Raw genomic sequence first — 17159 nt, 5'->3', positions numbered from 1 at the left:
CTTTTATTTTTCATTTTATCGGCAAAATAAAGCATTTATTTCAGTTTACTTATTATTAAAAGTAGAATAAATTTCGCTATACATGATTGGTTATTGAAAAAATATATTTTGATATTTAAGTCATCAAAAAGTTAAACAATATTAATAAGATGGGACAATATTTAGTTAATCATCGATCATATTTACAATAAATCTTTCAAGTTTTATTAATTTCCATTGCCAAGCTTTTAACAAAGACGATAAAATATTATAAATTTGCTTATTAACAAAAACTTATAAAAATAATTATGTAAATAAAATGTTATAATATTAAATTATCGAATATCATATACACAATTACATCGATATAAATAAATAAATATATATATATATATATATATATATATATATATATATATGTAGAAAATTTTAATGATTTAACGCAAATTTATAATAGTTTTCTCGATATCGAAAATAAATATAATATAATATGAAACAAAACACTACATCAATATTAAGTATTAGTTTGCAAAAATCCATTTATTTATCTTAAGTAACATATATTTATGTTTTATGAATCTATTATATGTAATTTTTAATTATTTTCATTAATAATCTTTGAATTAAAAAAAAAAAAATATTGTAATAATAAATTTGAATCCGAGTTATAAGTGTGGTTTTACTTTTTTTTTTAATATTCTTAAATACTTATCGAAAAATATTAATTTTCAAAAATTGTACAAATAAAAGTATCAGTTGCATTTGTTGAAATATAAATTATATAATTTACTCATGCAATAAATATATTAAATAATAAATATTGTATAAAATAAATATTTCAATATTAAAGAAAATTTCTACAGAGACATATGTAAATAATACGCGATTACTTTCCTTATTATAATAAAATGTTAATAAAATAAAAACTATGTTAAAAATAAGATAAAAAGCTTGAAATGTCGTGTATTCAACTTTATTTATTATTTATTCAGTAGAACATTTAGAAAATCTGCAGTTCCTGCATTTATCATAGAATCTATATCATCGTCCGTGGGGATAACATTCTTTACAGCTTTAAGATATTCATTGATAGTACATAAATCCCCGTGATTCCATAATTTTAAAGTTGTAAATTCTTTTCCATTGTAAATAAGAATCTATAATCATAAAATAAAGTTATTAATTAAATTATTATATTAAAGAAAATAAATTTTGAGCGAAAGTTATGTAGTAACATAATATGAAATGAACAGTTCTTAAAGCGCATAAATATGTATATACCAAATTAAAAATATAAGTCATTCAAATATTGAAACACTTGGCTTTCTTATAAGACAATTCTGATATTTGAACATTAATCGATAAATATTACAAATTATATTTTAAATATAATAAGGTATAAGTGAATATGAATTTAAGACTCTTTTATCGATACGATAGTCTTTTATAAGCCACACACCCGTAAAATGTATATTGCATTAAATTGTTCATAGACTAAAAAACTATAAATAAAGTAGAAAATCAAACTGATATTACAATATCAATTAATAGATAGCGAAATATGCAGAAAATTATGTTTACGCGCAAATAACGTAATTTTATTTATAACGTGTAATTATATATTTATAATGTCTACATTCGTATGTTCCTTGGAATCATGTATAAAAATTTTTACGACATTGTACATATCTTTGTTATTATGATGTTTACATTTGTGTAAAATTTACGATAAAAAATTCCAAACACAATATCCAAAAAAGTGTAAAATAACTGAAATAAATATGTTATGCGTTATATTATTATATTATTTTGCTTTTTAATACGTTTGTATGTTATTTTTTATTTTTTATTTATTTTTTTTTTTTTTTAAGATTTAAGTATTATTTTAAAATAAGATGTTGTCGATAATTAATTTTTTATACAAATAAATTAATTATGATTTCAAGGAATATTTCGATCAAGTTCTCTTATAAATGAATAAGCTTAGGCACGTATGAAAATTGTTAAAAGTAAAAAATATTTTTCATAATATTATTTAAAAATTATATCTTACATTCATACAAATGTAATATAATAATAGTATATTAATGGCATATTTTTAATGTTTAAATTAAATGCCAAGCTTACGATTACTCTGCTATTATTCGTTATCCCTTACCCTAACATACAATTTGTTCTGAGTATCCCTTAATTTTTCTAGAATCACAGCACTTGAAAATTTTGGATACTCTGAATATTGAAGAGTATGAGCATTTATAAATGAAGCGAGAGTAAAATCATGACCAGAATATAAATACATTTTCTTCTTATTTGTCTTCTGATCATCAGCATCAAAATTTTCTAAAAATTCTTTTATTAGTATTCCTCCGCTTGATTTCTTCTCTTCTAATGTCATTGACATTATATCTAAATAATCTGAATAAACACCTTTTAAAACATCGTATATATTCTGCGAACACCAACGTGGAAGCGTTGCATTCTGTGCTTTCTACAATATATTACAAAATATATATATATATATATATATATATATATATATATACATGTGTATATCGTGTTTAACTTGAATTCCGTGTAAATTAATATATGCGTAAAAAGAATTGCCCTTTAACTTGATAAAACTAATAATTATTCATTATTTAATAGAGGATTTAATTAAAATTTCGCATAAAATGTTGGTATAAATAAAGTCAAAATAAAGAGATCGATATTAAATGAAACAGAGATATTGTTAATATCATCATATCACTGTAGGCAACTGGCCTAGTCTCTATCGGATCGTAATTTATCGAGAAAACGGTAGATAAAACGAAAAAAAAAAATAAACATAAAATTTAATATAAAATTTAAATATCTTCATCTGAACGATTTATATGAGAATAAAGCACGATTTCTTATAGAATTAAAATTTTATAAATTATACTTAACGTATATGTATGAAACATTAAATATTACTAATGCATTTATAAGAGAGATGGATTTCTTTTCTGTAATAATTCCACTTTCGAATAAAAGATTACTCAATTCTTGTATTTTTTTCAACTTTTCTTGGACAGTTGCTGAATTAAATGCTTCGGATAAATGCTGCTGATATCTACGGAGAAAGAAATTTTTAAAATTATTTACAATTTTTAATCGAATATCATGTGCTTTTGATGTAACGTAATGTTAGCCAGACTTTAGAAATCTTATAAATTATATGTAAATATAAAAAATATCTAATTTTTTTTTAATGACGGGATTGCTATTTCAAAATCTGCTATTTAAATATCTACATAGATATCCACATAGATGTCGTTTTAATTAACGTAAAATCATTGCATTGAATTTAATTTTTTTATTATCTGTTAAATTATTATGTATCAAACGTTTAGAATCAATGTACAGTGAGAACTATGCGCCTGCCTTAATAAATAATTTAACGTTCCATTAAATATGACGGCCAGTTCAACGTAAGATTATATATATATATATATATATATATATATATATAGTTAAAAAATAATACAATTCTAATCGATTATTTGAATTAATATTTGTTGTAATATTAAAATAAAATTTACGTTGTTGTAATATTCCACCGCTCGAGTATGATACCACGTCGACTAATGATAGCTTTTTTCTCCATCGGTCAAAATAAATTTACACTGAAGAAGAAAATAATTATATATAAGAATAATGGTAAATTCGCGTCCTTCCAAATGCATTGCTTATCAACATTTAAAACGTAGTTAAAAAAGAAAGAAAGAAAGAATAGAAAGGAAATGTCATAGTGCGAATAAAGATAGCAATTAATTGGTAATTTGGAATTTGCTTTAAGCTCGAAATAATCTGAAATCAGCCGATATAGCAGTAAGGTGAGAGGTAATAACAATAACAGTGCGAATGACATAGGAGTGACCTCTTGTTGAAAAATGGCACCAAAAGTATGTCCTCCATAATAGGCTTGTAGTCGTAGGGAATGGGCATCCAATTGAGTTCGGAGTTCCAGATCTGATGGCCGATAGGTGGGTAGAGACCCGCGAGGACGAGCTGCAGCGACATCTTCGTACGGTCGTAGTCGGAACTGCGAGCGTAAACGTCCTCGGGCCGGTATCCCGCGCCCAGGAAGCCGGCGTATCGATCCCTCAGGGCGCAGCCGAGGCCGTAAGCCTGCGACTTCCCGTACTACGGACCAAGAATGCTCGACGTCATTTCGTAAAGTACGTCGACGAGGTGTTCGCGTGCCGAGTACTACACCTTGTGGCTTCGGATGCGCGCACCCACGCATCTCGAGTCCGAGCTCTCGATGTGCTCTTTTACTTGAAGTTACGATAAGACAGACGTGGGTGCTACTTCATCAGGTTGCGCGATGGCACGAAAAAATGTTCTCGCGGTTGTTGTACAGTGAATTTATGTTGCCACGCAATTTAAGAGAGACCGATGATGAAATTTAAGCACAAAGCTTGAGTTTCTAAGATTATCTCTGATAATACTGCGCTAATTCTATTAATTTATTTGGAAAAACTTATAGGCAGTGTCAATTTATAATGCGATCGCAGTTTTAACAATTAATGATAAGGCAAGAGAGGACAGAGGACTTTGTGTATTACGTACTTTCATAAAAACTCTCATGTTTTGATATTAAACGTAACTTTTTACATTTATGAGAATTTACAAAAAAAAAACCGCATGAATAAATAGTTGAGATATTCACGAATCTCCTTGCATTTAACTGGCCGTTATGATATATTTGATAAAACTGTCTTAAGCATTCGATTAACATGTGCCGAAAGGTTCTAAATTCTCGAAAAGTCCTTATTAATCCGCGTAATTATTGCGCCCTTGGACAATCGTAGTAAATTACCTCTTTAAAAAAAATTCCCGCTATATTTATTTAAATTCTATGAATTTGGGGATATTACAACAAGAAATTTACATTTGTTAATTGTGCGTCGCCAACGGCTTCCTGAAATGACTGGTCAATGTGTTCAGCACTCATTCTTGTAGCTTCGGTTTTGGAACAAGATCTTGCTCCATGTCTGAAAAGCTAGGAGATTAAGAACATCGTTAAAACATAATTGCCATATCAATGACATTTAATTAATGAATTAATAAATTTAAAATAAGCGAAGAAAAAAAGAATCGATAAGGGATGGATCAAAAGAACGCCGATTATTTAAATTGGATTGTTATAATGCTTCTGAATGCTTGAAAATGCTTATTCATTCTTTATAAATCATAAATATTGCATGAGTTTGAGCTTATAAAAATATTGTGATTGCATTTCATAAAGAAAATACATTATGAAAAGAAAAGCGCGGTGAGTGCAAACTAAATATAACTATGAGAATACTATAACTCAAGTGTCAAATAAGATAAAAATATATGGACAAATAAGGAATATTGTAAACGATATATAAAAAATTATTACAATTTTTTTTCAATGATTTTTAATAACATAAGTTATTATAAAAAATCTATTAAAATTATTGGAAAAGAGGTTTATTCTTGCAGATTTTTACCCGATTTAACGTTTAACATGATAGAAGAGACGATTATTACAGGCTTGCAAAAGTTATTTTCCACTACCGAGAGCTCAACGGCTGCGCGAATAAATTGTAACGCCTCGCTCTATGTGGGACAACATTGCATATTTCCTCAATAAATGATTAAAGTAGAGCGCCAATAATTTTTCGGTAAAGCACTCCAATTATTGCACGCAATAACTTTGATTATTTACATATATAGAACAATCTTGATAATGGTATTACCGCTGAAGATAAAACCTGATAATAAGAATGTATGTTATGTATACCAATGCATCGACGATGTATAACGATACTTTTTCCTTTTGATCGTCGAAAGACAGAATGACAATAATAACGTTATATCGCACAATTTACTCGAAAGTGATTGATAATAACAAAACTATTTGACGTATTGACAATACCATTAATAACAAATCTTTTTATATCAATACTATAAATGAGTTTAAATGTAAAAAATACATTTAATACATTGTCATTATCTTTTATAAAACACTTTATTTCATAAGAGCGAAATTAAACGTTTTTAAAATGTAATGTCTCATAGATTACGCGCTGATTTTATATATAATAATTTAAAATTCAAAGGATGGATTATTTTGAAAAAGATTTTCGTTCTATTATTGTGGAAAAATAAAGTATCGTTGGAATATTTTGAATAAATATAATATAAATCAATTGCCAAAATTTTCGAAAACTAATTTCAATGCTCTACCTAATAAATTTCAATATTAATAACAATAAACTTTTTTTACTAATACTACTACTGTTTATATTACAAATATATGTTCGTTACAATTTTGCTACTTTCTTACTATTTAATGTTTCAAATGTACTCAGTTACGTGTTACAGGTCAGAAAGTTTCTCTTTTTTTTCTCCTCCATACTTTGAAACAAATATATATATATATATATATATATATATATATATATATATATTTATATTATGCAATGAAGTTTTATGCTACAAATATAAAAGACTTTCAGAGTACTTTTTTCATCTACGTAATGTCAAATCAAAAAGAAAATACGAATTTAAACATAATGTTTTGCAAATATTAAGTTTTTGAACTTTCTTTAGAAATATTACGAAATAAATTACTTACGCTTACTATTTAGAATAAATTATCAATAAATTTCTGCATAATTAATAACTTAATTGTTAAATCTAGAAGTAATTGTTTCATAGAAAATTTACTTTAAAGCAATTGAATATGTTATTTTTAGAAAGATTTTTGTATAAATAGAAATATCTAAAATTAGAAATATCATTTCTATGCTAAAACCTTGAGAATCATACTCAATAATTATCTCATACTTTGAAAAAGTTAACAGACTATTTTCGGAATACTTATTACAAATAATATAATTTTATTTAGAGAATCTTAATGACATTCAATTGATATGTTCAATAAAGCATTACGAGTCGATAAATAATCGAGAAAAAGACCATAATTATTATAAAAAGAGCGGAAAAAATTGTAAATAATAAAGAACAATTAATTTTCAATACTCATGAAATACAGAATAAAGTTTTTTGTCTTTTCCAACATCAATTTTAATATTCATTTTTAATGTTGAAAATAAAATTTTAAATATTCTAATTTACAATTATTCCTAATTTGTAGTATTAAAAAATACCTAATTTACTTCATAATAAAGAGTATACTAAAATTTGCTTAACAATTGTTATGAAATTTGATGAGCAAAATTAAAATATAATTTCTGTATGTAATTTATAAAAAAAATCTATAAAAAAAATGATAAAAATTACACAAAAGTGAGGTTATAAATTACAAAATTTTGAGTACAAAATACCTTACCTATCATCAATAACATTTTATTATGGAAAAACATATTTGAACAATTAAATAAATAGTTTTTTATTCACTGTAATGATAAATATTATTGACAATATTGTTATTAGTGACATTGCATTATTGACATTGTTGTTATTGATATTTATAATAGTTTTAATTTAAAAAAAAAAAAAATCAATAAAATAAAATTATTAACTAATAAACAAATTACATTTTTTTCACACTTGAATTCGTTTAATCAATTGAGGATTCAGAAAAGTTTAGAAGATTATAGACTAACGTAATATTTTGATATTGATCTTACAATTATCAAATTATAAAAATTTAAAGACTATTGTTAACTCTTATAATATCAACATCTGTAGACAACGTATGAAAAAATTTTTTTATTAGAACATCGTGCCAATTGTTAAAATATCCCTCATTCGTTATAACATTTCCACTTTATCTTAATTCATTGCAGAGATTTTTTGAAATAAATATATATTATATGGAAATATATTTATTTTTATGCACTAGTACCCTATATCAGTTTTTCAACATAAAAATAAAAATAAAAGAGTCATAATTATAAGGTTTTAATACATTGTTACAATTATTAATTAGTAACAAGAATTTTAACAAATACATTTCAGTTGCTATGTTTTACTCACATTGCCTTATGTAAATTAGCATTTACATATTCTAGTTCATAGTCAGTTGAACAATTTTCTTAATCACTCCACTTGTACACTCATTAAAAAATAAGGTTTTACAACCAATAAATTATTTTATTATACTTACCACCTGAATGAGTTCTAAATTAAAACCATTTGGAACTGCCATCGTACCTATTAAATATAAATAAAACTTGAATAATATCCTTTGAATCCCGATGTATTAACAAAGAAAAATTTTTATTAATGTTCTCTCGTTTTAACTAATAAAAACTTTAGTGTCCGTTGAATCAAAGTCAGCGTTTAAAACAATAACACTAATGTATTTTGTAATAATGACAATGATATATCATTAAAAATATTATATCGACTGCACAATGGTCAACTTAATTAAGCTTATGATTTTATTAATACATTTTTTTTTATTATAACTAAGTCATAAATACTTACCAATAAGAAATAAAATTCTTATCCTTACTAAATCAATTTATTGTAACTCGCAAATTATTGCAGCAAAATTGTTGAAGCTCTTAGAACTCAAAATAATCTTTATTTCAATTTGATAACACGTTCAAGCACTTGGACGGTATGACGATAAATGCATCTAAAGCGTTACAGTTGATAAACTAATAATGTCTAATCTACTTATAATAGAATTATTTTGTAAATTTCCACGCTACATTATTTTTTCACGAGACTTTAAATTTACAAGCTTTATGTATGCAGTACTATCTTTTAAACGTAAAAATACATAAATTCAATACAGCGATAAATAATACACACACGCGCACGCACGCCTATATACATATATATATATATATATATATATATATATATATATATATATATATATATCATCTATTAATGATACATAAAAATTAAAGTCTTTTCTTCAATAATACATTACTTGCTTTATGCATGAATTCATTACTTTTTAGCTTATCTATGTATTTTCAAAGCTAATCATCACAAAAGTAACGCAAAAAGAACATTTATTTAATTTTTTTTTCAACTCTGTTTTTTTCTAAGTAGTTTTATCACACACTATATATATATATATATATATATATATATATATATGCATAAATGTGTGTGTGTGTGTGTGTGTGTGTGTGTCTTCTTAAAAAAAAAAAAAATTCAATGTTCACCCATCTCTTGATTAATGTATATTAATTATATATGCATCGATGCATGTAATATGTGTCATTTTAGAAAATTTCGATTTTTCATATTTAATCATGTAGATTATCAATTTATAAAAATGTGTATATTTATTTTTATATTTATTTTCATTAATTTTCTTTATATAAAATATAATTCAAAATTATATATGACAATAGTAATGTAATGTAACTTTTATTTATATTTATTTTTCATCTTTTTTTCTTCTGCTCGAGCAATATTCTTTACGACCAGTTCATATCGAGAAAGATATTTATTTCCAGTTTTATATGTATTCAGCATCAAAGACCAGATTTATTCTTCGCTCCTCTCATTCCTCTTTTCTTCGATCTCTGTCGCTACCTCAATATCACTCTTCTTTTACGTATCAATAGATTATTTGCTTCTATCAGTGTTTACTTTTTATGTAACTTACTTCATCCTTCTCGACCATTAAATTGCGCTCTTCAATTCTTTATCTTTTATAAATAGGTACATTTGGTAGTAGCTCATCCTCTGCTAGACTTTTGACACGTTAATGCCCTCCAATAAATATAGATGATCAGGCATCAGAAAAAAAAAACAACGAATATTTTACAAATAATTTTGGAGAAAGGCGAAAGTATTAAAGTCTGCTTTCCATATATTGTCGTATTTTCATAAAAGTATAGAATAATTGATTTTAATACGAATGACGCTAGAAATTTTTCACGATCTAACATTTTATTTGAAAGACAAAAAAATTGTTTAACAACATTGAAAATTGGATTTTCATTATATAATAATTATTTTCTAAAATGTAATATCTGTCATGAAATGCATCCATAACGAACTGAAATTAATTTATCACAATATATAGTTTGATTAATCCAAATTTAACTGATGGAATATATTTAGAGCTAATTCATCACTAACTATACTTGTTGAAAAACTTATTGTTTCCGTAAAAAGAAAAAAAAAAGAATGTAAATAATTAATGTCATAAATTAAGTGGACAATTAAATCAATAATAAATGAGATAAAGAGATAAATAATATTTACAGAAATTTAAATTTAATATTTCTTTTATGACTGCGAAACCACTAATATTTAAAGCTTTAAATAATCTTAAGGAGATAGTAATTAGATAAAAATATAATGATAATAACTTAGAATAGGGCAGATATAGACAATAATGCCTAAGAGTCGACCAAAAGTCAAAAGTCAAGAAAGTTGCGCACTGAAAGAATAAATTAAACTTATTAACTAATTAACGATCCAACTTACACAAATGAGCCTCCGATTGTTAACAAAATTCCGTCAAATGCCTCAATTCTGAAATCCGTATCTCAATTATGAAATCATAGTCCTGTCATACCTCGCATTTGTCACAGAATGAAAAAGAGGGGCTGCGGCTGAAATCGGATATGGAGCTGGAGTACGTCGACGCCTGGTTGAGCTCGCGTCGTGAGCAAGACGACCTACGGATGATGGAATCGTGCGATTTATTGGAAGCCAAACTGTCGGACTGCCGGAAGCGGGAAACCGGCGAGCTACTCGTCAGCAAGAACATCAGGGCGTTCCTGAAACTTACCACCGAGGTGAGCACGTGGTCCAATAGCACGAGGTAGTGGCTATTGGTTGTTAGGAAAGTCTAAGACGTTTATTTGAAGGGCTGTCAGGTAAGAGTATTGTTCTGACCAATTTGCTACTTTTGAAAAGTTGTTTAACAAACAATTTTAATTTATATATTATAATTTTAATGTTATATATAAAGAGACTTTAACGTAATTCGGTAATTGTCAACACTAGAAATAATAAAGAATATGTTAAATGTATAATATATATTCTGACTGATTCTACTGTTAAAAGCATTAACGACTGAATCTGTATTCTTAAATATAAAATTTGTAAGAGAACAGAAAATTTTGCTCAAATATTCGATTCATCTACAGTTGGAAGTTTCGTTTTTTTATAAAGATTTTTTTGACATGACTATATATGTCTATCTTTACAGTAGAAATCATATTTTCGGTAATAAAATACCATTTATAATAATGCTTGGTAACAATTTTTCGCTGTAAGCCAAGTTTCCCAAAAATCAATTAAAAATATAAAAAAAATAATAATAAAACAACATTGAGGATTCTACGGTATCGTACTTGAGATTATCAGAAATTTGAATTTTCATTTATCAGGAGATAGCATCTAATCGTATATTATTCAACGACAAGACGAATTCAAAATACTTGAGATAAATGGAAAAAAGAATAATAAAGTTTGTACTTAACATGTACATTTTATTCGACCTTTCCAACGGGCGTTATACTTCTAAATACATACATTCTTTAAAAAAAAAAAAAAAAAAAAAAAAAAAAACATCTCTATCTAAGTACGATGAATGTTAAGCGCAATTTTAATAAGAGTAAAAAAATTATAAAAATAAAAAAAAAGTAAATTTCAAAGTATATATAGAATACATAACGGAACTCGGTAAAAAAAAAAAAAAAGAATAAAAAAAGACAAGTCATGGCACACTGTATAGAACAATGTAACTGACAAACGATATTCCTTAAAATATATATAAATATACTTACAAAATCTTAACGTTAAAGAATAAATTACGAATATCATTCGAATATCGTATCATCAATATTGCTCTACAAGTATAAATTTCCAATACTCGGACACATCGCGCTTTCTATTATTCATACCAATAACATATCCATAAAACATCAATGCCAAGGTTAAATTTAAGGCGAATTCAATCATATCTCCTATAATGTTATATGTTATTAAATGACGAATAAGGGGAGAAGAGATTTTTATGAAAATTATTTTCAAACACTTTATTTCAAATAAAGATCACAATAAGATAGCAAAAGATATTGTAATTAGATAAATTTTACAAACAATAAAATTAACGTATTTAAGAAGTTAACACATTCGTAAAATACATTGTCTAATTTTAAATAAGAAAATGAAAATTAAATTAATCGCCCGAAGATATTGAGATAGCGAGGTTAGAAATATGGTATCTCTCTCCGATCAAATGAAATCGTTACAGAATTGGCAATTCTTTGGGTTTATTATAACTTATAACTATGAGGCACCAATAATTATTAAATAATTTTACATTAATATCGTTGATCGATTTCAAATTAGTCCAATGACAGTGCCATATAGTTTAACTACTTTAATGACATTATCGATCATTAATCCCAGCTCCTAAAGAAATTTTACATATTATTACATATTAGATAGATGTATTTTTTATATTAAAAGGCTGTATGTGTCTAATATTCAATAAGACATACCATACGTCGAATTAAGTATGTAAATTGATTATTTACGAATGTCATTACGTCTAAATGATATTGCACTGTCATTGTTATCGATAGTAAACGAAATATTCCAAATCATTGGTGTATAGGAAAGCCTTGAGACGAGACATCTTCGACTATGTAATATGTTTATATGATGCTGGCATGGGTCTATGATAAAACAAAGCCAATAGTCATTATCGCATGTCAAGATTATTTGTAATAGATACGATGGAGTGTAGAATCATCGCTTCGATTCAACTTTAATGCACAACTTAATACTTGGAGAAGAAGCAAATTACGATGACGTGCAAAAAATCTCAAAAAATCTTAAACTACGAATAGATGCATTTAACTAATGAAATAAATTTGTAAAGGGTAATGCAGTGACGCCGTCAATCGCATATGACGAAAGAGCATGTAAACATGATAAAAGATTTTCAAATTTTTCATTATCATATTATAATTAATTAGCTGTAAGGTATTTATCGTATCGCGTGCTATATTAACGAATCGTTAATAATACGTTAATAAAGATATACGAACCGCCTCCGGTTAATTAATTTTTCGTTTGACAAATAATTATAATAATAATAATAATAATAATAATAATAATAATAATAATAATAATAATAATAATAATTTACATGCAAATCGATTAGTATACGATCGTTATGTGCACAGAAAATACATCTCTTTACGAGCGAAGTAATTTCAGTTGGTGTCAAAAATTTCAGCATTGGTGATGTACGACCGGAGAGGTGTATACGTGAAATTTTAACTCTCCCCTAAAAGAACAAATACTGACTCCACGATAGAGATGCACAATGTATTGCGACGATATATACATTTAAAAGCGAAAAGTAATAAACGCTTAATTCATCGATAATTCTTACTCGAGTGGCAAATAATATCTATATAACAAACAGAAATAAGAATAATGAAACGACTACTTCGCTACAAACACGAGACGGTTAAAAAGATCGATTCGTTTATAGCTTGATTGATAAGTAGTGCCTTTGATAAGACTTTTTTGTATAATCGGCAAGCTCACGTGTGTTGCGCCTCCGGTAACGATTTTCTGTTTATCGATTTTAACAAGTTGTTTGCAACATGAATAAATTGCATTTATGCACGAGCGTGCATAACTTAGGCCTAAAGTTCTGTTTCACTGCGCGTAATCACAAATGCGATCACGTGTGCATGCGATGAGAAGGAGCAAGCAGAGGGCGGAGATGTACTGAAGTTAGTGTAGTTGGAGGAGGAGGAGGAGGCAAATTCCTGAAAAGTAGCTGACTCGAGACCGGTTTCCCTTCCTCGCAAGCTCCATTCGAGCGTCCGATTAAGCTCGGCGGGGCCGATACTTTACTCTTCGGCCATAAACTTCCCTTTCCCTTTTAAAGCATTTTGCAAATCAATACGATTTCAGCTTCTCGCCTTTCATCAACTGTTTCCCTTCGCCCAAGACGCCCCCATCTACATTCAACCACCTCCCCATCCTAATGTAATGAATCTACCTGGACCGATATTCTTCAAAATGTGCAGCTATCGATCGGATAGAAAACTGATATTTAATAGCGTAACCGGGCCTTCTATGAAACCCATACTCCAACGTTTAATTAAATTTGGCCGAAGTGTAAAAAAGATTACGATTCCATTGAAATTCTCATACTTTTATTCTTATATTATTATTATAATAAACAACTTTTATAAATAGAATCAAATTACATTTAATATAAAAGATAAATTGAGCTGTATTTTAAAGGGCATTTTGCGTACAAAAATTCATGAAAACAATTTAAAAAAAAAAAAACACACGCACACGCACACACACACACACACACACACACACACACAAACATGAAAAGAAAGAAAAACGTTGAATTGTTAATGAAGGGGGAAGGGAGATCTGATACTTTTACGCTATTTTGAATGTTGGCAGAAATACGTTAAGGATTCGTACGTATGGATGGAGCGCCAACAAACGGAAATGAAGTCTTACGATGAGGAAATTCGCCGACTACAGGAGGAGATCGGGAAAAAGCGCGCTACGCTCGAGGAGCTTTATAAAGAGGTAATTATAAAGAGAAATTATCCCAATGACATTCTAATCATTTAACTGAGAAACATAATTGACATCATTGCGATATCTAGTATTTTATGTTGGGACTACGAGTTGCTTGTAAGAGGTGAGGGAACGATAGTCTGGATAAAAGATACAATTGGCGTTGTCGTTGTTAATTATTATGCCATGTCTCAATTACAATTAGTCAACTTAATCTCATTCTGTTACTACTTTATTTCGCGAATTATTATGTGCAATACTCTATGTAACGTGATATTATGTACAGCCATTAAATATGGATATAAGGTTTCGATGGAACAATTTTATGCGACAAAATGCATAATACAATCGAATGTATAAAAAATACAAAAATAATTGAAATTAAATTATTTTATCAAGAAAATTCCGGCGAATTTCCCGAGGAAGCTGAATCCTCCCTTAGCGTGCAAGGTAATCCCTTTGTGTCCAGACTATTCTATTGTTGGTCAAAAGACCCATCCACCCTGAAAGAGCCTAAGCTTACCTTTAAGTGTCACCTGCTGTTCTCAGCCATTAATAATATTAAATCACTTTTATTAGCATTATTAAAAACTTTAATGCCCAAACTTTTGTTCCTTGCCTTATTTTTTGAATTCTGCCTAACTTTAATTGACTGTCTCACTGGGCTCGCCATAAATTTTAATATAAGCTGTTTGAACTTGAGCGGAAGTATGCTCGCGAATAAAAAAAAATTTGACAAAGCGGCGCAGCAAAAAGTAAAATGATTTGATTTTAAATGGAAAAATTCCCGTATCTTCGGCACGGAAAAAATTTCTTTTACGAATAAATACTGCCAATCGCAATTTGCGCTACGAAATTTTATCACTTGAAACTATCATCACGTGCAGAAAAAGAAAAAAAGAAAGAAAGAAAAAAAAAAAATACCCACGACATTTTTATATAATCGTTACGTTCTTACCTTCCTTACCAGATTCAATGCAATGAGGTAATTTCACAGATCTTGTTTATAATATAACCCTGTTAAAGTTATAATTATGCTAATCGCTCGGGAATATCGTAAAATTCAACGATAATTTTCTTTATTTCATGTTTGCATAAAGCAACAAATATAAACCTTTCTAGTTTATAAATGAGAACAACCGTCCTGGAAAAAATATGAATTTAATCATTTTCCATGGCAGATGCTCAAGTGTATTTATAATTATTAAATTACCAAATTAATTAATGATATTCTTAATTAATAATAAAAGTGCTAATTATGAACAAAGTTATCGGAATAAATTATGTATAAAATTAATTTTCACTTCAATCGCGCTTTAACGGTAAATTATTGTATTTTTATTTTTTACATCCTAAATTATTGCAATGGGCGCCCGTTTAATTTATAAAAAAAAAAAAAAAAAAGTCTAAATAATCTAATGTAAATGTGAAATCATAATTAATAATTGAATTTTGTAATTCGATGCAAAGCTATCGTGTGTACGAGAAAGATCGGCGCTTTAATTAATTAATATATTAAAGATATGTTTTAATAATTTCAATTGTAATCGCAAAAAAAAAAAAAAATAGCAGATACGCTCCTTAAGTATTTATACTTTGTGCGCTATCGATGGTTACAAAATTCTTGGATATCAAGAATTGAATTGATAATTAAGGAGGCACCGAAACTATCAACGACTGAATTATCAGTTTATAAAATAAAAAAAAAAAAAAAAAAGAAGAAAAGAAAAGTAAATATTTGTTGGATGCGTTCAATGTCTTTCATTTTTCATGTAAATTCATTAACAAGATGCGATATTTCAAAGCCAATGCACAATCGTTTATTTATAGGAATAAGCAGCAATTAAATCGGCACTATAAATTGAAAATAGCACCGATAAAAAAAATTCCCAGAAGGACGAATCTAAAAATAATAAGATCCCCCCCCCCCTCGACATACAATCGGAGCGCGTTCGAGTGCCATTCGAACGCAACTAATAACTGAAATTTAAATAAAAATAAATTACAGAGGTGTATTGGCACGATGGGGAAATTAGCTGTCAGCGAGCAATGGTCGAGCAGAAACCCGAACAACGTTAAATCAATTACTATTAGTAAATTAATGCTGGTGGCTTCCGGCATAGGCCATTGCAAAACCGACGTTCATGCAGCCTCGACGAGAGGGCCCGCTTCTGCGGACTCTTTTCGGAGTCTTTTCGCATACCTGATTCTCTGTCTCCTGCTCTGTACTCTCTGCTCCGTGTGCCATGTATTGTGTATGGCATGTGGCGAGTAGATGGAAAGGGGACGGGGGATGGTGTACGCGTGAGCGCGCGCAGGCATAGAAGCCGACGTCGGCATTGGAAATTGGACTTGAAAATCGATATCTGCGCTCTCTCATTCCGGAAAACCGCGCCAACTCCTTTACATCCGGATATACCGAGCCTCCCTCGCTCTCGCCCGTGGCCGCTCATGAAAATTCATAGAGTCCACAGGGCGCACGTAGAGTGGAGGAGCACCTAGGTTGCGTTTATTATTCGGGCAACTTTGGCCTCCCGAGAATGGAGCTATGATCGAGGCGTATCGCCATCTCGGCCCTTTACCCTCTCATCTCTCATCTCTCTCATCTCTCTCTCTCATCTCTCTCTCATCTCTCATCTCTCTCTCTC

At 28.4% G+C, this 17159-nt stretch overlaps 2 protein-coding genes across 2 annotated transcripts in view; one reads left to right on the top strand and one right to left on the bottom strand.

Moving 5' to 3' along the window:
* Positions 1–944: 944 nt before the first annotated feature.
* LOC105363750 (venom acid phosphatase Acph-1-like) lies at positions 945–8152 on the bottom strand. The gene is made up of 6 exons (XM_011501518.1): positions 8111–8152; positions 4898–5008; positions 3881–4146; positions 2908–3073; positions 2138–2467; positions 945–1136 (listed from the first exon to the last, which is right to left on the bottom strand). Exons 1-6 carry the CDS (start codon positions 8150–8152, stop codon positions 960–962), a joined length of 1092 nt encoding a protein of 363 aa, XP_011499820.1. The 3' UTR covers positions 945–959.
* Positions 8153–10318: 2166 nt separating this feature from the next.
* Positions 10319–17159, top strand: part of LOC105363860 (IQ domain-containing protein G) — a 10274-nt gene continuing 3433 nt past the window's right edge. Inside the window, exons 1-3 of the mRNA XM_011501660.1 lie at positions 10319–10339; positions 10518–10724; positions 14389–14520. Coding sequence (XP_011499962.1) covers positions 10319–10339; positions 10518–10724; positions 14389–14520 — 360 coding nt within the window. The remainder of the gene's footprint in view (positions 10340–10517; positions 10725–14388; positions 14521–17159) is intronic.

The sequence above is a fragment of the Ceratosolen solmsi genome, unplaced genomic scaffold (genome assembly GCF_000503995.2).
Source record: "Ceratosolen solmsi marchali unplaced genomic scaffold, CerSol_1.0 scaffold28, whole genome shotgun sequence".
Taxonomy (NCBI): Eukaryota; Metazoa; Arthropoda; class Insecta; order Hymenoptera; family Agaonidae; genus Ceratosolen; species Ceratosolen solmsi.
Note: the sequence above shows the minus strand (reverse complement) of the source record. Positions and strands in the feature narration are given on the sequence as shown.

Bases quoted from the DNA above. Each gene is read 5' to 3' on its own strand.
- LOC105363750 (XM_011501518.1), bottom strand. From the start codon at position 8,152: ATGGCAGTTCCAAATGGTTTTAATTTAGAACTCATTCAGGTG. The intron at 3,074-3,880 runs GTCACTCCTATG...CTTTCTCCGTAG, and splicing joins GTGCCATTTTTCAACAAGAG to ATATCAGCAGCATTTATCCG. The intron at 1,137-2,137 runs GTAAGGGATAAC...TTATGATTATAG, and splicing joins AGAACAAATTGTATGTTAGG to ATTCTTATTTACAATGGAAA.